This window comes from Melanostigma gelatinosum (assembly GCF_949748355.1).
Source record: "Melanostigma gelatinosum genome assembly, chromosome: 21".
Taxonomy (NCBI): domain Eukaryota; kingdom Metazoa; phylum Chordata; class Actinopteri; order Perciformes; family Zoarcidae; genus Melanostigma; species Melanostigma gelatinosum.
Window position 1 is genome coordinate 6,935,467 of NC_136654.1, and position 23,142 is coordinate 6,958,608.

Consider the following 23,142-nt stretch of genomic DNA (forward strand, 5'->3'; position numbering starts at 1 on the left):
TGAGGAGAGAGTGAAAGAGGGTTGGAATAGAGGGAAGAAGGGGAGAAGGAATGTCAGCACCTGCTATGGCTGCATGCACTGCCAAGGAAAAAATAGCCGCTGAAAAGAATGATGAAGTATGATTCTACCCCTCCACTCGTATGATTTTCAATAAACCCTTTAATAAAAGAGAATGACCCCTCTTGACCCTCCACTTTGCATCTGGTTGCCTTGTCAAGTTCAGAGACCTGTGAAGGTAAACATGTCTCCTGTAGCATGAAAAATCATTGATTTTGAGTCAAATATATGTGTTTAAAGACAAAAACTTGTAACTGTGGTAGAACTACTTGTGTTTGAACAGAACCTGCTTTTTTTTAGCCTCTTTCAGCTCATTGTTTTGATTTTCGGGCCAAAACAGAAAAATCCACTGTATGCTACGTCCATGAAGAAACATGTCTATGTTTGCATCTCTTCTCTCTCTAAAAGAAAAAAGAGCAGGTTTAAGCTTCATCCTTTTCCGTAGAGGAAGGAAGGCCGACTGAGTCAGCCTACAACCCCATTATTGTTCAGTGCTCTAAAGGTCAACAGGGATCATCGTCATGAAGATGACCAAAGAAGTTCTCACTTGGAATGGAGGAAACTGTCACATTTAATGGGCTTTTGTTCATAAAAGTGCTGCAGTGCCTTTCAAATCTCTGCGCTTCACATACTTCCTTTGAAATATGCTTCTTTTTACGGGCCAGGAAAACCGTCCAAATATAACCCAGATTGAGGGACACAGCATACACCTTCCTTGGGGTTTTTGAGGCTTGTAAAAAAGGGTGTTCATTGCATTCTCTCTCTCTAAGCCACCTGTGCACACTGGCTTTGCTTTTATCTTTCAGTTTCTGAAATGTAACCTGTACATTCTGACCAAAACAAAAAGAGTTTTAACTAAATGTTCTCTTGGATTTCCCCCAATCACTCACTTAAATGGAGATTTCATCTGGACTAGTGGTGGAACATAGTTGATCCTTTGAGTTGGGTGTGACTGTGTCTGGCAAACCTAGACAACTCACTTAAAAGCCTTTTTTTCATACTCTCATGCTCCATGTCTAAATCCTTTGCATGCTCCCTCTGTCGCTCCATCCCACTTTGGCTTCCCCTCTCCCTCTGTGACTTGGGGAGCTTTCAGTCGGCACATTGCGTGCGACAAGCTGGAAAGGTACAGTCCAGGAGCAATAACATAGCTGGTGCAATGTAGAGGTGTGTATGTTACTGAGACAGTGGCTGCACCTGTAGTAAGGAGTGTTTTCAAATAAGTCAGTCTACGTGTGCTTATTAAAAGACTTAACCATCTGGCAAACGCCACTATAGATTAACCAGCTCGCAGCTTCGCCCGAGACGCGGACTTCCATCGGCAGCTCCAACAGGCAGCTGTGTTCTGGCGCCCCGTAAACAGAATTCCTGCCTGATTTTACAGTTCTTTCCTTTTCCTTTTTTCCCTTCAACAAAATGTGGATTAGGAGTCGTCGTGCCTTTACGACACATCTCGTGATTCGATCAGTTCCACTGTAAGAGACGATAGTCTACTGAGAAATCGTTCCAGCAACCTGTTCAATACAGCGGGCAAGTGAGCAGTCCAAAAAAAGAGAAGACGTATTCCAGCTGTGGGCACGCTGCTCGTGAAAATATCCATATCGTGAGAGCAGGTGGTTGAAATACGCAAACTTTTACACTTACTGAACAACCGTCTTTAAACACTGCTGCGAGTAATCTGACAGGCACTATGACTCTCTCCTCGTTTTTTCACATATAAATGAGTCCATATGACATGAATGTCCCTAAAAAACCCATTTGATGAACACGGGGTTCTGTGGAAAGACATTGATTGGCTGGTGCCCTGCTGATATGCTACAGAGGTGGATTTTTAAATGGAGGTCTTTTGTCAAGGGGGGGGGCAGGAAGTCCCTTCGGACGCTACAAAGCTTACTCATATAAAGAGGTAATCCCCAAATAATTACAGGTGGGGTTCACCATGTACAGACTCAGACTGAGGGGGAGGCACCAGTAAGGTCCCCCCCCCCCCCCCCCACCAACCACACTGCCCTACCTCAAACCATGGGTGATAAAACACTAATAGGCTGAGGCTAACACACGCTGCTGCCAACAGTTTAACAGTTGGATTTAAAGTGTTTTCACCAACTGTTTCTGATTAGACGCAAGACAAAGTGCAGGTAAAGCACCAGCATCAGCACGTAGATTGGGGAAAACTCCACTTTATCTATTCATATTACAGGGTTACTTTGGGGTTATGAAACGGCTTCAGTGTATTGGACATCCACTAGAGCTTGTGGTTTGACCCAGAGGCTGCAGATACAGTTTCCACAGTTTCCACTAATGGCAGCTTTTCTCCTGCATTCTCTCATACCAGACATGCTGACATGGTCACGGCTAGAGTTACAAACCATCCTGCATAAAACAACACAGTCGGTCGATAATTAAAGGAAAAAAACGTTCCGGTACTTAATATATGAATACAGAATGTGGTTTATTTTGAGTTGATCAAAATGAGAAAAGGGCCAGTTGAATTATTGTCTTGAGTTTCTCGAGCTGATCAGGACAGAAAAGAATAAATAACAGAGTGAACGAGAGAGATGAAAAACAGCCTCTCCTGCACGTTTGTGTGTGTGTGTGTGTGTGTGTGTGTGTGTGTGTGAGAAGGGTGTGTTTTAAGTGTGCCTCCAGCACTATAGCTGCATTAAAGATTTGCAACAAAACAAACCATTATGAAAAACAGGGACAAATAGCAAATAAAAGCTCTCGACCAAAGATTGCACTGCATCCTCTGTACAGCTATTTCAGAGTCATCTCAGAAAATGTGCTTTTTTGTTGAATAACGAACATAATTATGATGCATTGCCGTGCACAACAACATTTACATGACAAGCAGGGGATGCGATTTTCAAAATCGTTGCCAGAGATCACTTGTTTTTGAAATAATATGGCCACTACTGCTGAGGTCATTTAACTTCCATCAGGTCACGCTTTCCTATGTGGGTTGCTGCTGCGGACAAACTGCTTGCCGAGTTCTTCTTCTGTTTGCTCAAATAAAAGCATCACACATCACATCCTGGCAGAGGAGTTCCCCTGGGAAAGACCTGCCCTGGTTGTTTTAACATAAGAAATATTGAAGTTTTCATTACACCCCGTCCCACAGTTGTGCTGCAGTTATGTCAAACATAATAGTGGTATTTCAGTTTTGTACTTTATTATGTAAAGGCTATTTAAAGACATTGCAGTTAACTTGGCTTCTCTCCATCTCTGCGAGTTGATTTACAGACGACAGCGGTGTGGGCGTATAGGTCTTCGACAACAACTGTGACCGTTCCTCAAAAATACCAATGTACACTAACAGAATACTACAAATCCGTGGCTTTACTGCTCCCCTAAGGCTGCAAACTAGTAGATACTACATTTCACATGACATTTGCTGTACTTGCTGCCAGGTGGGATGTCTTACTGTGTCAACACACAACACATGATACATATTTTCAAGAAGGTTTTGCTTATAACCTGATAAAGAAGTCTTTTTTCACGCATGCTATTTGGCAAGTTCAGATGGAAATGATGGATGGTGAGGGTAAACACAATTGACTACACAACAACTGCAGCAATGAAAACCTTTAAAAAATTGGAATTAATCCATGCACTTTTCATAACAACAAACAATAATAGTGGCGATATGATATTCATTGAGCAGCAGGTTCCTTGTGCAAAAAAAATAAAAATGGGGCAAAGAGGGGGGCAGTTGTGGGAGCAAGGTATTCCCTAAAAACACTGGAGGCCAAGTGAAATTGAGCCTAATTCCCTGGAATGCCGCTTCCGTCTGGTCATGTCGATAAAAATAAAGCTTATTGTGATAGTGGGGGTTCGGCCCCCAGCGAGAGTAATGAAAAGAAAACTGGCAGAACTCCCAATGGCAAAAGCTCACGTTCCACCCTGCTGGCCATGAGCTAGATACTCAAATGAATGCATACCTACAGGAGAGAAGTGTGCGTCTCTATGTGCGCAAACTGTGTGTTTGCAGGCACATTTATGTGAGCATAGGTTATTCGGAATGTTAAGCCGCACACAAACATGCACTTATTCACTTGTCGGTGGAAGGAAAAGCTACGGAGGGAAAGTGAATGAGGGGTTTGGAACCACAACAGGTATTTAAGTGACTGTGCAGGTGTGTTTGGTGGCGGGGCAGAATCACAGATAAGAACTTCTGAAATAAATGCACGCCAGACAAGGAGTCATCATGTCCCTCGCACATAAAAAACAAAAAGAACGAGGCAATAAGTTGCGTATACGTGACCAGGTGATGAGGTATGAACGTGTGGGATGTGTAACAGGCAGCGAACCGCCACAACGCAAGAAAGGCCCGACAGCTGCACTGCTGTTGTGCGTCTCAGAAAGGGCCTTTACAAGCCTGAGGATGCATTTAATGAGACTGGCTGGGTCTGACATATGCTCATGCACACTTACGCATATTCACACAGACATATGAAACAATGATTTTTGTTTTAATAAGAGAGAATCAATCAACCAATCACAAGATCCAGTGATTAACCAAAGTAATCACAGCCATACATGCTAAGCTAAGCTTTATGCTGAGCTAAAACCAAACTCTTTTTTTAACTGTTAAACTATTTGTAGAGTGTATAGAGCCCCAATAGGGTTACAGGTTGACATAACTGAGCATGATTGATGCCTTTAACAACATGCATTCACCTGCTGAAGCTGAAATACTTGACTTTAAGCACATGGTGGTGCTCACTAAAAAGAGTTTAAGCTGCAGAAAACATGCCAGTGTTGTTGTGGCAGGAAACCTGCTGTTAATCTGATTAAGCTACTGCAAAAAACACAGAAACTATGCAAGATAACTTTACAACTTGGTTCAGGATGTTTATTTCCAAAGGCATGAAAAAAACATTACACGATAAACTATTTTTACGAAAAGAAAATATGGCACAAAATCGACTGTTATCGTAGGCACTGGAGTCTGACACTCCGCATGCTCAGGGCTAAATCTAGGTGAGTGAGCATGATATGAAAGACAAGTGTAGAGTTAGTTATGTTTCAGACAGATTCATCAACATTAGGATTGTCAAAAAATGTTAAAAGGGTCTCAAGTCCCTATAATAACAAAATGAAATTCCAGAGATTACTTTTTAACATGAGCATTGTTTCCACAATAAGTCTCCTCTATTTCACCTGGATGAGATCCACCCCTGATGCTTTCTGTTTAGGCAAATGATGAATCCCGTGTGGAGCTTTGTTTGTTCGATGGATCCAACATTCACTGACTGCTTCATTTAATTAACTTTGGTTTACAGGTTGAGTCAGAATAGGGTCCGATAGAAAAGCTCCAAGAAATCTTTTTACTTCGTGAAAAATAGTCACGTAGTTTCTTAAACTCAAAATATATTGCAGCACTTTTGTGCAGTACGTACAAAAATCTCTGTGTAAAAATGCAATTTATGATATGAAATGTTTAGGTATGCTTAGAAATAGGCTCATACTGACATGTAAGAGGTTGATGTGATGTACCCTTTCTAAACTGTAGTCAGCCCAACGCATCAGGATGCACTGCATCCAGGCAGCCAGGCAGCAACCTCCGCTTCTGAAAAGTGAAGCCAATGCCGACGTGCCTTCAACTTGCATTCTTTCTAATGGCCAGTAGGGGGCGACTCTGGTCCCAAACAGAAGTCTATGAGAAAATGACCCTTCTTCTGACTTGTTTTATCACCTCAGTAAACATTGTAAACATGACTTAATGGTCTCAATCACTAGTCCTCTTCAATACAGCATGATGTTCATTCAGTAAATTAGGATCCTATTTAGAGTATAACAGACAATGAAGCAGGGTATGCTTTAGGGCAGATGTCTTCAACAGGGGGTGCGCGGCCCCCAGGGGGTCCGCGGAGGTACTGCAGGGGGTCCGTGAACTTTTTGGTTGATTAGAAAAAAAAGAAGAAAAAAAAATAAATTCTCTAAACATGAATCTGTCCATTATTTTAATAGTTCAGTATTGTATGAAAGATAACCGGTACCTTTATGCATGGCAGTGGTACGAATAGGCCATCACTCATTTTTTATTTCCACGTTTAAAATAAAAACATCAATTTGAATAGCTTGTGTGCATGATTATCATGCAATTAACAGACAATGTTGATATTGGCAGTGGTATCAGTTGACAAGGTATGTTTATAAATGGCAGTGGCACGGCCTCCCTACTCACTGTACCTGTTTGAAATGAAAACATGAATATATGAACCTGTGTATTATTCGAATAGCTTAGTACTGAATGCACAATAAAGAGGTATGTTTATACATGCGGCACTAGGCCCATTTAATATAAAACACAATTTTATACAATATATATAGATATAGTCGGGGGTCCCTGCTCCATCTCTCTATCAGTTTGGGGGTCCTGAAAAACGTTGAAGACCCCTGCTTTAGGGTGTGACTACCATGTGATTGCAGCTTCAATCACAGAATCAGACTTGAGGCTTCAAAACTGCAGTCCACAAACCAACAGGCGACGTCAGGGTGACTACGTCCTCTTACTCTATGCTCTCTGCATGCTGCTTTGGCTGCAGCAGCTGAGCTCTCTTCACTTTCAACGTCATCCAACATTATGCTAACATTGCCACAACATTGGAGAAGTCAGAGGCTGATGGTAAGCAGACTGGCAGACCCCGGGTGTATAGGAATGCAGGCTTATTGTATGTCTGTGCTGCTGCAGCTGGGCTTGGCCACAGGTATGTACGAGGCTGTGAGGTGGAATACTCGGAGTGGGCGGAGGTCCATGCCATCTGCACGGCGTACCGTGGGAGAAAAGCTGAAGGACAGACGAAGCAGCTAGCACGGTGGTAAAAGACGTCAAGACAAATAGACAGAGGGAGAGAGTGAGGGGAATCCTTGTGCTGCACCAAGGCTGAGTGGATGGAGGCAGCTGTTAGGCATGTAGGCTGGCTTTAGGGGTTGGCAGACAACATGAAGGACTGACTTTCGGTGTTAACAGTAACACTAAAACTGTCATCTGCACAATTGCTGACAGAGACTAATTCACAAATGTACAATCTAATTGTGAGGTGAAGAAGTTGGTTAAAGTTACTTAACGTAAACCTGCAATCACAGATTGTTTGGCCACTAGGGGGCAGCAGAAACAAGTTGTGAACACAATATTAACATAGCATCGCCTTCTAAATTGATATGGTAAACTTGTTGGGAATTACATAATGAATGAAAAAAAACTCTGTGTACTTGTGACAAACTTACCGCTGCATGTTTGACAAAAAAACGTGTTAAAGACCACATTTGAGAAGATAGTCTATTGTGCTATGCAGGAGGTGACATTCGCTGGATTATAATTTAGCATGAACGTCCTTGTAAACAGTTATTATGTACAGTTACAGAGCAACATTACAATCATTTGGAGTTGTGTTTCTGGCCACGTGATGAATGCAAGTCCAATATTCACTAGTTTTTATTAACAATGTTCCCACAATGTTCACCAGCTCGTCGCCAACTTTATCTCTCTGCCGTTTGGTGCCAAGCAGGTATAGTGTGCAGTGGACTTTTAGAACTTTTTCACTATTTTGCTGGTTTGCTAAGGTCACATGCATCTGTGAAGGAGAAAAGCTCGACTCTGACTTTAACAACAGTAGCCTGCATATCACTTTCTTAAAATCCTTGTTCATTTTGCCAAATTCTTCACTGTCAAGCCATCGGCCTTCTTGCAAAGAGCTCAGCTCTCAGGTATAAAAGTGAGCGCTGCATGTAACTTTCCATCTTTTGGGGCTGGGGGGGGGGGAGGGTGGGGCGTATGTGGTGGGGGTGTCCAGATGGCCCCTTAATTAAAACCAGATGGGGGCAGGGGGAAAAAAAAATGAATGGGACAAATGAAAGGATTCATGTATTACACTGAGAAATGTATAGTCACCTGGATAATGGCATGCGATGATACAGATCATCTTTTGTTTGTGGGAAATCACAAGTAAGCAACAATAAAAGACAGAAAGAAGTGATGACAAAGTTGAACATATGAAAGCAGGGAGTACTTCAGGACTCTATTCTTCCAGGGTCCTCATCAATTGTGCTCGTAGAAGTTTAGTCACGTCTCCTCAGTGTTTCACTGTTTTACACCATGAACTATTGTTTGCCTTGAAACTGTCATGAAAGCAAAATGTTCCCCTTCTCTAAACTCTTGTTTTGGCTGAACCTCGCAGCAAAACAAACCTGCCCGTCAAAAGAGAATTTTTCAGGTGACACATGTCACGAATATGCTTCAAATTGTCGACCCACAAATAACCACACGGGTCCATATACTTCTGAGGTAAAACGCTAATGGCTGCAAGTCAACATTAATTCTCTCCAAAGCGCTTGAGTCGATCAAACTGCACAGTAAGCCGCGCTAACCGCCGCTGAAAAGTCATAACCACAGCGGTTATTGTAGGGCTGGTGTCAGCCATATTGTAGCTCAACACCTTCTAATGACCGTCAGCCTATTGCGGCTCACTTTAGATGTGTAATCTGATACCGCTGTTCACACCACAAACCAACAGGTCTTCGGGGACTTCTCAAAAGGTGTCTTGTAATTGACTCCCACTGAAAGCCGCCCTTAACTGACTGACTTGAGCGGTTAGATTTGTTGAAAGATAAATAACCAATGAAGAGGAGTGCCGGTTGGAGAGTAAAGACGGACGAGAGCTGCCAGACACTTGTGGTGTTTTCTGCCACAAAATAAACACATTTTGTATCATAAAAGCAAGTTTGGCTTGTGGCGTCGGCACTTAACTCTATTAGGCATTGTGATCACAAGCTTGCCAATTTGTGAAGGTCAAGTATGGTGTTGACAAGGAAGACATAAACAAAAGCGTTCTTTTGCTCGTTTGTGTTTTCTTCATTTCGATTCTGACTCGTTTTTTTAATCCTAGTTTTTATTTTTGCAAATTAGAGACAGAGCTTCAGGAGACTGTTGCATTCCAGTGAGCTTACGAAGCCCTCTCACCTGGTTGTTATTATGAATAACCCTCTCCTAACCTCTGCCTTGAAATAATAATCATAACTTTGTCATCATGGCACCCCGACACACATAGCCCACTGCCTCTGAACTTGGATGGGATTTTCCCTGCCCCCATTCCTATCTCGGGTTTCAGGGAATGCTAGGACAGGTGCACATTCAGGTGGAGCATTACAGATCCTCTCTATTGCTCCTTACTGACAGTCCCACATCTCAGAATATCATTGCTCTTGTATTGTGAGGTAAGGTTTGTACACCTGCATCGTTTTTTTTTCCCCAAGTGTGGGTCCTTTGGAAGATAACCTCAAAGCAAACATTGTCATCCCATCTTCACGTCCCTTATGAATTGCTTTAGTGAGGCCGAGTTCTGCAGGTTTCACATTCCACGCTGAACTTCATCAAGACAAATTCACGAGCAGCGCCACATGGTAAAATGATCCAAATACCAAAAACCATGAGGTAAACATCACCCCGAACCATATTCAGTGTAACAAGTGATTTGAACAGGTTCACTGAACATCATGATGGAAATAATTAGTGTGGATGCAAGGCTGAAGTCTGCCGTATTTAAAAAAAAAAGTCTGGTTCTGCAGCCAGTGGTTATGAGTTTCTGGACTATGGTGCTGGTATGGATGTTTTTTCCAGTCACTAGTGTTTGCACAATGATGTACCTTTTCTTCCCCGAGAGCACGAAAAAGCAATGATTTACCAACACGCCGCACCACTCCAAAGCTCGTCAACATCCTGCCGAGCATGAGTCTTTCCTTAGGCCCGTCGGGAGGAAAAGGAAACAGGAACGGAAGATGCCAGGACGTTTCTGGATGGGCGTCTGGATACCCGTATATAGCATGTCCTGTGTGTTTTTGAGCGCCTGGCGGTCTCAGTCGGTGCTGGTACCACTGGCCTGAGGTTAGGGTGCCAAAGTAAACCGTGACGGCTTTCTTATTTTGTGGCCTGGTTCTACTACACGCAGCCGCTGCTTGTGTTGCTGTGGCCGTAGCTTGGCTTCAGCCATTACCGCTCGAGAAACAGGAGTAGAGGACAGGAAGTGTGGTTTCCTCTGGTTTTACAGCACCATGTCAAGCCACTGAACTGTGACACACACTCCTAGGAATCTGCCTTTATTAAAAAATGACTGATTGCAGCCTCAATCACTCAGTTGATGTGTATTTTGGTGTTTCTCAACTGCTTTGGTTGTTATTTCTACAACCATGTCATAGCCGGCAGTCAGTTTTTATTTTTACACTCCATTTGTGCTCCTATCAGAATCTGAATACAGACACTATTACACGAATGAAGCCTCTATGCCACGAAAACCAGATCTGGTCGGTAGCTCTCCCTTCCCCCGAGCGAGGTGTTTTATTGGCCTGCGGGCGTGGCTGCCGAGTGGCATCTGTCATCAGAGCGTGCCCTCGCTCCACGCCAAGGTGAGTTTATTTGGTTTGATACGTGGTGTGCTGCCCATATTTTCACAGGTGCCTGTGTTGTTGAACCAAGAGCCTGATTCCTGCTTTCCCTGGCAGACACAAGGCCCTGGTTGTCCAGAACTTCCTCTGGTGGCGGTGGAGGGGGGGGGGGGGGGGGGGGGGGGGGGGGCGGGTGTGCCCCTCTGCTCCCTTAGGAAGCATTCCCCTTAAAAATGGTCCTCTCTCACAATCCCACCACCCTCTCTTCCTTAATCGATCATTTGGAGCTTGAATTAATGCGTCTGTAAGTGATGAGAGGAATTATTTGGGTCGGATTGATACCACTGCAGCGACGCAGCTCTGGAGAGTCACGGTGCACTCATTTTGTAAGATACAGCTGCACAGTTTGACACTGTTTTTTAAAAGTTACCAAGTCTGTAAATGACAAGACTTTACTGCACCAGTGAGTGATTGAATGTGAAGACTTTCAAAAAGCAACAGAAAGAGCGCCACGGATCAAGTCCTCTGCTCTCTGATTCTTTTTTAACACTACATCAACATATTTAAGTGCAAATATCCATGGTGGACATGGTGGAATAATAATGGTCCGCGAGCTGTCATTGGCTGTGTGATGAGTCACTGGCCGGAGTCCGCCTGGCAGAACCACGTCCTGCTGTCAAGTCACGCCACAGATAGTAGGGGGAAGTCCGTCACACGCCTGCTGGTGTCGATCTGGGGTCAGATGTAGATGTTTTGTTGGCTACGTGACATGGGGAGAAGACGTTGACGAGCCACAGCTTAATTTAAGAGTTAAAGAATTAAAGTCAAATGAAGAACTTGTTGGATCTTTGAAGAGCGTCTCAACTCCCCCCCCCCCCCCCACAACAAGAGTGACAAGAGCACAAGAATATTGTCCTCAAGTAAAAGTACTGCTACTTTAAAGAAAGTTTACTCAAGTAAAAAGTAAAAAGTAGGTCCGTTAAAATGTATTCTGTTACAGCGTTACACTTTAATTAGGGGAGGGGGATGATGACATATTATTATACTGTTAAATTGAAGAATAGGCCACAAAATATATTGCATTAAATGTCAACTTGTAGAAGACATTGACAAGTGGAATAACATCAGCAACAAGACCCCTCATGTCCAAACCAACAGATGAGCACTGCAGCGCAAACAGCTGACTGTCAATTATAAATATACAACCTTCCTCAGTGTAGCCTACAAGAATTAACCAGAAAAGAGACAATTAAACACAAATGATCAGCATTAAATAAAACGAGCTTTGGACACAACAGCACCTGCAACTTCTTTTAGAATGAAAAGTTGACTTAAGCATCACCAAAGCAGACAACATGGGCATATACACAATATAAAGTCAACAGCGGCTGCAGCCACCAACACACATACTAGCGCACACGCAGCTCGAGGTTGTTGACGTTCTCATCATCTCAGCCGTGTGTTGTTCTACTCACCCGGTCTGAACGGCTCCGTGAAGTCCTTCATGATCAGCTCCTGGTTTATCTTCTGTACTCGTTCATACTCAGATACAACCAGGCCACTGTCCCAGTGTAGCCAGTTCACTTGGCCTCTCTGGTCCCACTGCGCGTCTCCCAAATTCAAAAACGTGTTGAACGTCAGGGATTTAACTCATCCAACAGAAAGTCCTCACACACCTCACTGAAGGTAAAGGTTCTTCAGTGAACACAGAACACCGTGTTAGCATTTAGCATGTTAGCCAGACCCATGGACCCACAAACAATGTCTGTCATTGAGCCGGCTCCCAGGGTGGTGCAATCAGTTACTAATTAACTAATTACCAATGCAGAAGTAAGCACGCCTGCAGCTGCTGTTTCGTGTCCTTTTCTTTCTTTCATTCTCACACACTTTATCAGGACTTTTTCATGTGACTTTTATTTTAACTCTGTGACGGATTCAAATGTAGCGAAGTGTACTTGTGTCTTGTGTGTATTAATGTATTCATGTTTTGTTGTAGCCAGACACACCCTTGGATAACATACCAAATATTATCTTGTACATGAAGGTATTATATATTTTTGTTGGAATTAGATTGTGAGCAAAAATGATTGGGCGGAAAAGCATGAAATTAAATAAAAATAATGACACAAAAGAAATGTAGCAAAGTAGCCAATCGTACTTGATGAACAGTAGCCCATACACACAAAAAAACCCACTTACAGTCACAGTAACGGGAGTTTCATTACCAAATGAACCAAATGACCTGCTTTTTTTGGGGGGGGGGGGGGGTTGTGTTAGCCTGCAGACATCGAAGCGTGACTGCAAAAGTCCTGGTGGACTGTGGAGCCTGATGACATCTCGGTCTGGACTCGTCACTGTCTTTGTTTTCTCTCGAGGGAAAGGCCCCTGTCTTCACAAAACCATCAAAACCACATGGATCACTTTCTACACATTCACGCTGTCCATTCTTCCCGTCATGCGGTCTCTATTGTCCATGTCATTCTCTAATCACTTTCCTTTCCTCTCTCAACCTTTTTTTCCTCTTGACCCGGCTTGCCCTCTCTTGTTTTGAACCCTCCCCCTCTTCTCTTACTCTCTGTCCGTCTTCACAGATAAGTAGGCATCCCTCACCTTTCACAGAACATCACATGGTAGCAATCAGAGTGGGCTTTGGCAGACAAATTAGGGCAGTTAAAGTAGACCGGAGATCAGTGCAGAGGCGGGGAAGCTGGTGCTAAATGCCAACAGATGGGGCCTGAAGTGGATGGGCCTAACGCAGTACGGTACAGTATGGCCTCGGGTGTAGAGCTGAGAGGGGCTGAGCCTCGAGGAAAGAGGAGCATTCGTACCAAATCTAGTTTTTTCTTGGCGAGAGTCCGGAGCATGGAAAGATGGAGAGAGAGAAGAAGACAAATTTAAAGCAAATTTCAGTCTATAAAAAGGACGATGATTTTATTGGAAAAGTGAACCCGTGTCTTATCTGAATTGACATGTTGTCCACGAACCAGAGTCTTTTGGAAAAGGCTTTAAGACATTCCTCCCTTGCTCTATAGTCTCTGTAACAAAACGTGTTGCTCTCTGTCCATTTATAAAGAAACCGTGTATATGCATTCCAAAAAATTAGTCAGATTTATTTCAAACACAGCTTGCCCCCTAGTTCACCACTGAGTTATGCCTATTTAATCAAGTGTTTGGCTGAGATGGCCGATGGCCGATGGGACTCAAAGCCAATTCAGCACGGATACTCCTCAAATGCCACATTTCTACCGATCAGTCTGTCGTCACTTGTAATATATGAATGAATAACGCTCTCTGAAATCTATTAATTCAGAATACAGCTCTACGACAAAATGTGGGACTCATCACATGCGCTGCTCTGCGAGTATTTTTCTCATTTTTATATTTGAGCTAATCTGGTTTGATGGAGCGTACGTCCTGTAAAGATGATTAATTGACCCTTTACAGTGGATCTAACCCAGTGGGAGCAAAGTCCTCTCCATCTGTCACGCAGTCCAACCTTTAAAGAGTGCGACGATGAGAATCATCTTTTTGACATTCCCCTCTCATGAAACCATGACGAAATCAAAGCCACGATGCTCTCTGATTTTTGCATCCAACTTTCATCCCAAAGCCAAATGCCTGAGCCAGCCTTGATCCCGAAGTAGCCCACCGCGAAGCGATTAGAGCGTTCTCGGGCCAAACACAACACTGCAGCACATTGAAAGTGTTTTATTATACATCATTAAAAGTATTCGTGCTCTCGTTGACGTAAAAAGTTTGATAATTACTCAGCCCTAAAGCCATGGATTGTAATTATTGAAGCAAAGCTATTAAAATGTGCCGTAATAAGTGAGGCGACTCACAAAGAGCTTCCACAAAATGTATCCGTGTAATTTCTATTTTTCCATCTGCACACAATCCGCTTTTTGTGATCACCTTAATACATGGGCAGCACACACACACACACACACACACACACACACACACATACACACACATTCCTCTTATGTTACAGGCTTTGAAGAGGCAGACTCATCCCCATTTTCAACAGTACCCAATCAAACACAAAGCTGAGGGGCGGATTAGGAGCAGGCTTGTGCTGCACAATGCTCCTATCAGGGACCACACTGGTTTTAAATTACCCCCTATTCCTCACTCATTTTCAATCACTCACTGGCCCAATAAAGTTTGTTTCTCCAATAAAAAAAGACCAACAAAGGAACACTGAATCCAGTTTTGTGCGACGGCGGTCCCTAACAATCCTCGACACTGTGCTTCTGTGTGTGTGGAAAACTGTCCACGAGTATCGTGGATGTGACTGGCCCGTTCAAGAGTTAAGTGAGACGAAGACGTTTCCCTTTTGGGAATGGAAAATGCAAAGATGGAGAGATTGAAGGGTGACAGATGTGCGAGCGGCGGTGTGGTCATTGTCACGCATGCTGTCAGATCCAGAGGGAGTGGTGTCTCTTCAGTGGACAGCTGGTTTCACTCAGAGAAAAGACATGCAGCAGAGAGCGAGAGAAAGAGGTCGGACCTTCACCACTGAATATTTATGATCTTGGTCCACACAGATTTCTCGCCACATTTCTTTTGCGGTTTTCAGTGGGGGTTAGTGCTTGGTGACCCCCCCCCCCCCCGCCACACACACACACACACACACACACACACACACACACACACACACACACACACACACACACTCACAGACAAGCCTACATGAGTATTCACAGATACATTCAGATATCGCACATGCTTTCGCTGTCTCCAAGGGGACCGAGATTGGGGGGGAAATGAAAAAAAGGCGGGAAATAAGTCATAGAGATCATTCGAATGGAAAGTCGTGAATGTGGCATAAAGTAAAGCATTAGGGAGATTTAGGAAACAGACCCCATGCTGGAAAATGCCGTTGTTGAGCTTTGAAGCACAGTGGTAATGAGGCTCCATTTAAAGCCAATGAAGCCGCTTTGGCAGCTTATGAAAGCACAATTGGTAAGCCCCCCCTCGTCTACCGCTGGGTGGTGTGTGTTTGTGGGGATGGATGTGTGTGCGAGTGTGTATTAGGATAGGGGGGGGGGGAGAACGGACAGTATTTGGCCAGATCCTCTTTGCGCTTTTCCAGCTCTCGCTCTCTCTCTCTCTCTCTCTCTCTCTCTCGCTCTCTCTCTCTCTCTCTCTCTCCTCTCTCGCTCTCTCTCTCTCTCTCTCTCTCTCAGCTCCAGTTTGCTCCGCAAGTGGTTTCCCCAAACACACTGAAGATCTCATCACTGAGATGTCATTCTACACAGTGTAGGCAAGTGACAATAATCACTATGACCCTGTCTTTATCCACTTCATTACAGCTGTAACTGAGAAAGTCCCTCAACTCTTTATACAGTGTGCAAATGTACATTCATCAAGGTGTAATCTGCACAATGCATTGCAACTTCAGGAAACACAAGCAGAACAATGAACAATGCAGGGCATACCATTGGAAGGGATACCGTTCTATTCTATTATTTTTAAACTGGCTGTTTTAATCTGGCTGTTGATTTCGATACCCTAGTGCAGAGGCATACTCGCAACCGAAACAGTACGCTGTCTTACACATCCTTTTTATACATTTAAGGGATAGGAAGGTGGCCTACTGGCCTGAGAGACTTTGGGGAAGCTGACCGCAGGCCAGGATGTCCTGGATGGATGTGCTTGATGCAGAGAGACATGTGTCATGGTTTTGGTGTGTGTATGTGTGTGTGTGTGTGTCCAGACCATCTCAGCTACCTCTATTCTCAAAGCCTTGATGGCCACGCCTGGGGAGAGTGATGATAAATGGCCGCTTTCCTGTAATTTACCTTCAGGAGGCTGGACGGACCTGGCCTGTTTGGTTAGAGGGCGGGGAGACCAGGAGAGAGGAGACTGTAGGTGAGAGAGTGGGGGAGAGAAAGAGAGTAAGGAGTTTCCTGCTTTGGATCTGACTCTGGAGTTGGGTTTCCTCAGAGGTGAGGTACACATTCAAGTGTGTGTGTGTGTGTCTGCCTGTTTATTTACAGAGCTTTAGCTCTTGCTATGTTCGTGGAGGGGAGCCGCTCTCCCCAGTCGTCTCCCCCTTCAGACCCCGGTGTGAGTGGAAACACACCAGTGCAGTGCCCACTGTATGCGAGCATACTTTCCAGTGGGAAACACACACACACGTATCAATTTGACATTATTTCCGCAGCTCAGGCTAATGGCTGTAATTAAAGAGACAGATGATCAGCACAACACACAGCTCATTAACTAATAATTTATTTTTTTTATCATTTAGATTAAAAAGTCAGTGGTTCATTGCCTCAGAGGAAAAATGTACAAGGAAGACTTTGATAGAACAGAAGTGAAGAGCAGGACTGAACTGAGGGAAGAATCCCTTTGTTCCCCAAGAAAGGTAGGATGACAATTTCTGTGTGAGTGAACCATGATTCCCAGGAAATGAATGTGACAGAGAGCGGTGGGTTGTTGTGTCTGCGCCTCTCTGGGAAACGGAGAGCGTCCGATCAGCCCGCGTCACATTTGCATTCTCCTCAAAGTCATTTACAATTGGGCGTCTGGAAACAACATAAAACCGAGAAAAAAAGGGAATACATTCTGTGTAATATCTGAACCACATCTTCTGGCCGTGATCACAAAAGCATATGTTTCTGGTTTCCACATCCATACAACATCATCTGGTTTGTACATCCATACACGCGAGTCATCCAAGGCCAAGTGACGCTTCACAAAAGACAACATGACTGGCAGAGGCCGTTCAGTACATATTTACAACATCAACAAAATGTGTCGAGACTTATTCAACAAGATGGAAGTGAACCAGGGAAGAAATGGGGAAAGGTACAGGTGAAAACTCTTCATCATAGGCTGTTCACACTCGTCAATGCAAACATTAGAAAGTGGCAAAACTGAGAAGCTGTTCGACTTCAAATGAGAGCTCTCGCACCGCTCTGCACCTTCGTTTCATGTGCGCGTCACTTGTTTACACGGGTAAGGTTAATTAGACACACACACACTCACATATACACACACACCTGTGAATGCTATAAATGCTGTGAAGGGGGGGGAACAAAGCAAAGCAGTTATGGCCTCAGTTCCACTGCCAATCTGCTGGGCTTGTTAACGTAAAACAACAGGACGGCTCTCCCTACGAGGCTCACGAAATAGCTTTCACAAGACCCCCCAAACAACATCTGGCCACTCTTACCTCTCGTCTTTATCCCAACAATCAGGGTGGGCACTTGAGAAAAGGAGAGCCATGGAAAGGAAAGGAGGATTTTTTTTTTGTGTGTGTGTGTGTGTGTGTGTGTGTGCGATTATACGCGGGAGAAAGTCCAGATTTAAGGACACCACAATTCCTCCCAATGTGTGTTGGTCGCTTAAGGAGTTGAGCACCAAAGAGGCCTCACTGGCACGTACGTTGACCATCAATCATAAAGTGTCACGAGGAGACTGGTGCTACTGTAACACCACCTGTCTGGCGGGCCGCTGCGGACAGCCAACACACAAATAATTGACTGTTTGGTTCTGCATTTTTGCTAAATTCCAACGGTGGGAATTGGGTCCTGGGCAGAGCGACGCCCTCTTTTTGACCTTCTTTGCTCTTTCGCCTCACACCAGAAATCACGGCGACGTCTCACTTTGGTTACGTTTTGTTTCTTTTTTCGGATTAGAAAATCAAAATGTCAGAATGAGACAGACAGATAGGCATGAATTATCCACAACATCCTTCAGAGTTTATAATGGCATCAACTGTCATGGTGTCCACATTCTTAAGCTTGGTGACATTATTTCATAAACACTTACAATCAGACCATACACCTGTGCGAGTGTTCTTCTTCACAGTTTGACATACATTCCCGGAAGACGTGAAAACAAGAGCTACAGTGCAGTACAGTACACCACTTGGGAGTTTTGGCAGCCTCGTTCTGTGCCGTCACTTATCTAAGACACTGAATACACAACATGCTAAATGGGTTAAAAAGGGAGTTTTGGGGAGGGTGGTGGCTGACACAGAGAAGAGAGCAGAGGAGAGACACTTTTGGAAGGATGACAAACCAAACATACCGCCGCAGCCAGAGCAGCGTAACCACTCGCTAGCATGACATGCCTGTCCGCACACTCACTGCTGCGCTGGCTTGACGTGCCCCTTGAATCTGTGTGTTTATCTTGAACTCGATTTAAATAAATTGTAATGTGCTTTACAAAATGACATAACAGCAAGAGGCAGATAAAAAGCTTGAGAGCAACCAGACGGCTCTCTCTGTGGTTTTTGTTGGTCCTGACTTCCATAGTCTCTTAATTGAATTTAAAAACAGACTATGCTTATTTGGCAAAGGATGACAGGGACTGTGTCAGGGTGGGCAAGTGGGGGACGATAACTTGGGAAGTTTTCCTTTGGATCTCAATGTTCATTTTCGTTCAGTTCTTCACTGCTCACTGTAAGGTTTTGATGGACCAGCAAAAACCACAAACATGCAAACATAACAAAGCACATGAGGAATGAAATATGATCCTCTCATGTCATAATACAATCAGTGAGCGCTGAAAACTTTCCAGGCTCATTCATTTTGTCAAAATACGCTCGAGGAAAAACACGATTATGTCGTTTGTCCGACTTTGTTTTCTTTTTACTGCATGAAAAGGAACTCTCGTTTCAATCTCTTATTTCGACAAACAAAAGTCTGCCAGTCACTGGACGCATCCGAAAAATGTTCAGACATTTAAATACAAACAAATGAGACTGGCCACCCAGCAACATCTGGAAGGGCATCGCCTCGGGGAAGACACTATCCATGAAGCAAAAAGTTCTCCTCGGAAATATCGGTATTGTTCTGAAATTCCATTTGTCCACAACATTTAATCTTTCTTCCAGAAAAAGTGACAAGCAATGAGTCATGATGGTGATGCATGACTTTATGAATCACTCATGAGAGGGACTAGTGGTGAAGAGGCACAGTCCCGGGGGCCTGGAATGTGACTCACACATGCTAACAGGGTGTGTTCTGCCTAAAATGAAAAAGATATATCTCAAATAAGGACAGGGCTGGGATATGGATGGATGAGATACAAAGTAGCCACACAAAGAATATAAACTCTACTATGAGCAGTGGCATCAAACACTTGCAGATATAAGAGCTTACACGAGCAGTTTGTTCTGTGAGGGCTGGCTGACGGCAACAGCAGTGGTGTTGAGACTGAGGTTTGCTGTGGAAAATGTCCCGGCAAAGGGAGCCCTTGGTTCCTCACAGGACGAGAGTTTCATAGGTACAGTCCGTAGAAGTTACTGCTGAGACCTAAAGCAAGTCGGATCCCATTTTTTTAGGAACATTTTAACAGCAAAAGTTGATTGAATCGCTGATCCGAGTCGTTTCAACAATGAAACGTGAGGCGGACACGCTGAGGATGTGCAGCTTGTCTTGTCACTGAAATCTGTCAGTGACAAACACTGTTGAATAAAATCCTCAAAGTGTGTGAAGTGTGGTAAATGTCAAACAAAGTGGCAGGAGACAGTCAGTGTTGACGGTAAGAGGAGGCCGAGGGTCAGGGGGTCGTAGTCGGGGGACGAGCGGACATTTCTGCTGTCGTCGTCGAGGGAGGGAGGGAATGGCGTCTGCTTTTGTCTACACTTCATACCCTTTTTAATGGTCCCTTTTTAAGGCAAACCAATTGGACAAAAAAAAGACAACTGACATAGCAAAGACACACCTTGAAAAATAAAAAGAGGAAAATAATTATACAATATACACAAAACGTGGTCCTTCAAACAGGTACATGCAGTCTTTCTAATGTGCAGTGTTCCCGTGATGGGGGAGGACAGGGGGAGGAGAGGGAGATGGTGGGGTAAAGGGTTCATGAAGGTGGGCGATGGAGGGAGCGGTGGGGAGGCACGCCGCTTTCCAATCACGCTTTGCTGCACTTCCCCTTCTTCTCTTTGCGCTGGAACTTCCTCAGGCGTCTCGTCCAAACGTCCCTCCACTGGATCACCAGGCTGTTCTTATCAGCCATTAGGCCCGCGTGCTCCGCCCCCGGACTGGTGGCTCCACCGCCAGGACCAACCCCCGGACCCGTCCCTGCGCCCGTCCCGCCGTCGCTGCCGCCCATCACCAAGAATCGCTTGCTCATCTGGATCTTGGGACATTTGCAGGCCAGGTCCTTCATGTGCACCCACAGGATGTTGTCGCCTCGCTTCAAGGGCTCGCCGCGGCTCTTGTACACAGACACCAAATTAACCGAAAACTTCGCCCAGTCCCCAACAGTCTCCATGTCCAGCACGTTCACTTGCACCGCTGAGGACACATTCATGAAAACACAGTCAGGCCAACACTCCAAACAGTACATGTATTAATTATGGTTGATATTTAATCCTCCTCTCTTACCATAATCCTTTTTGCAGTATTTTTTCATGTTGATCTTCAGGTTGCCCTTCACTGGTTTACAATAGGACTCGCAATCTGCTAAAACACATGGGCAACCGTCACTCGCTTTAATAAAGGCTGAAACTTCACAACACTTACGGACACTCATATTACACACACATAATGGGACACTTACACACTTGAAATTTGAATCGTCATAATGTTGCAATGTAGGTTTCATAGAGTATTATGTGGTGCTTTTGTGGCAGCACCACCACATCTGCAATGCAAAGTTAGTGTGACAAAACCCCGTAAACTGTAATGTGCTGTGAAACCACCGATACGCACACTGAAAAGCATCAAAATAAACCCCTCTGTGCTCGATTCTGCGCATGCACGTCTACGTTTTTGGATCGCATTTGTACCTACATTCACCGACTGGACCGAGAGACTGGAGCAGGTTGGATAACATTGGGCTTGGTTTGGTTTTTGTGCGCTAAAATACTACTTCTGACAAATCCCACATCAAACCGCTGCAACAGCCGGTTGAAACATACCAGAGTAGTGAAAGTGTTTAGTTTGACATGTTTTCGGGGGTCTTGAGGAAAGACAGAGCGAGGTGGAAGCAGGTCATGGTTGGATGGATGTGAATAGACCTTGGCTGCCAGCGTGACGACTGAGACCACACATTGGACAGATGACCTCCATTGACCATTCATTGCACCAGGGATGAGGTGTTATAATTAAGATTGTGACAGTTAAAATGGACCTCAGTGACCTATCGCAGTATGGGACTTGAAGCAACATTGTCTCTGGCTGCAGCCTCCCATCTCTACGCTCTATGGCACACACTTTACCTTCAACGTGAATTTATTTGTAAATTGATGTTGAAAAATGACTCTGTACAACAGCGTCTATGCCCCGAGAGAGTTGGAGATAAGTTACATCAGATAGAACACATGCACGTTATTATCTCTCCTAGTTTGTTTCTTTTGCGATCCTGAAATATGTATTTTGTCATCTCGACGTCAAAAGCTTTGCTTCTCTGTGATCACGAAATGCATTTTCCATGAGCTGAGAGCAGAGCGGAATGGAGAACAAAGTCAGGCCAAACTAAATGAACTTCCAAAAGTGCTCATTTTAGCAATCAACAACAAGTATCCTTGATACAATGTATAGCTCTGTGTTGTGTTTTTAAATTGTTCTCATTTACTGCTACTGGAGCGGTGACAAGAAAGAAAGAGACACTGTTGATCATTCGCAAGGCTCTGCTGTACTTGACTGGATGCCGCTGGATTTTGAATCCACTTATTTCAATTGTAAAACTATGAGAAGGTCACAAAGTTAAGAAATTAAAATGATCGACTGGAAATGTGGAGAATGCCAGAAGGCTCATATCTCAACAGAATTCCGGCCAGATGTGTGTGTTTTTGTGTGTGTCGGTGTGTATATATGTGGATTGTACATTACTCACATACTTTAAATAAATGATGATAAATATCATCGCTTGCTTAAGGTCTTTTTCATAATATGTGAGCGTCTGGTTTCATGTGCAGATCATTATCATGCAAGTGTGCATGCAACTGTGACAGGCAAGCATTCGTATGAGCTGTGCATGGATTTCATTAGATCACTGCCATTGTGTGTGTGTGTGTGTGTGTGTGTGTGTGTGTGTGTGTGTGTGTGTGTGTGTGTGTGTGTGTGTGTGGTATACAGTGGCTGGCCTAAAGGTATCAGTGGTAAAACGCTGGCTGGGAGACAGTGTGTGTTTTCCCATGAAGAGTCACTCACTGCTGGCTGTTCACCTGGAAAAGCTCTCGGTGAACCGGCCACTGACCCAGAAGACCGGCCCACTGAAAATACTCACAATTGGCTCGGGGGCTCTCGATGCCCTCGCTCCTTTGAGCCCCGCTCACTGTGCCATGACAAGGACAAATTGCACCTACCGCCCCTTACACAAAAACTTTCTGGGGCCTTTGGGTTTCTGATGTTGAAGCTCGTTCTATGGTAGTTTAGGAAGGAGAAAGATGGGGGGGGGGGGGGGGGGGGTGGATGCTCTGGTGTGTTGGGTATAGAGCCTGATGTGAATTGCCGATCAACAGCTCTTTTGTTCCGAGACCCCGAAACATTTTCCCAGGGAAGTAGACACAATAAAGTAGACACAAGAAAGAGCTGGACTGTGCATTTTTTTTGTTTTTCAAAAAGGCTCAAAGGCCCAAGTCATACGAGAGTCAGAATGAGAGAAGTCGCACATGAGAAAAGAAGCTGCAAATGCGAGGAAATTATTATTATTGATTTATATTTCACCTTTAAGGAAATATTGAGACATATTTCTTGAGAGTCTGAGGAGAAGATCAAAATTGCC

The 23,142-nt window shown here is 44.3% G+C and overlaps 1 protein-coding gene across 3 annotated transcripts in view; it reads right to left on the reverse strand.

Moving 5' to 3' along the window:
- Window positions 1-16,691: 16,691 nt before the first annotated feature.
- The window catches only part of ntn2 (netrin 2), a 40,050-nt gene continuing 33,599 nt past the window's right edge, over window positions 16,692-23,142 (reverse strand). For 2 of the 3 annotated variants that reach the window (XM_079293482.1, XM_079293483.1), the window contains exons 6-7: window positions 20,799-20,876; window positions 16,692-20,708 (exon numbers count right to left, since the gene is read on the reverse strand). In XM_079293482.1, the coding sequence (XP_079149608.1) occupies window positions 20,323-20,708; window positions 20,799-20,876 (464 nt within the window). In that variant the 3' untranslated portion in view covers window positions 16,692-20,322. The remainder of the gene's footprint in view (window positions 20,709-20,798; window positions 20,877-23,142) is intronic. The other variant, XM_079293484.1, reaches the window with a different exon arrangement.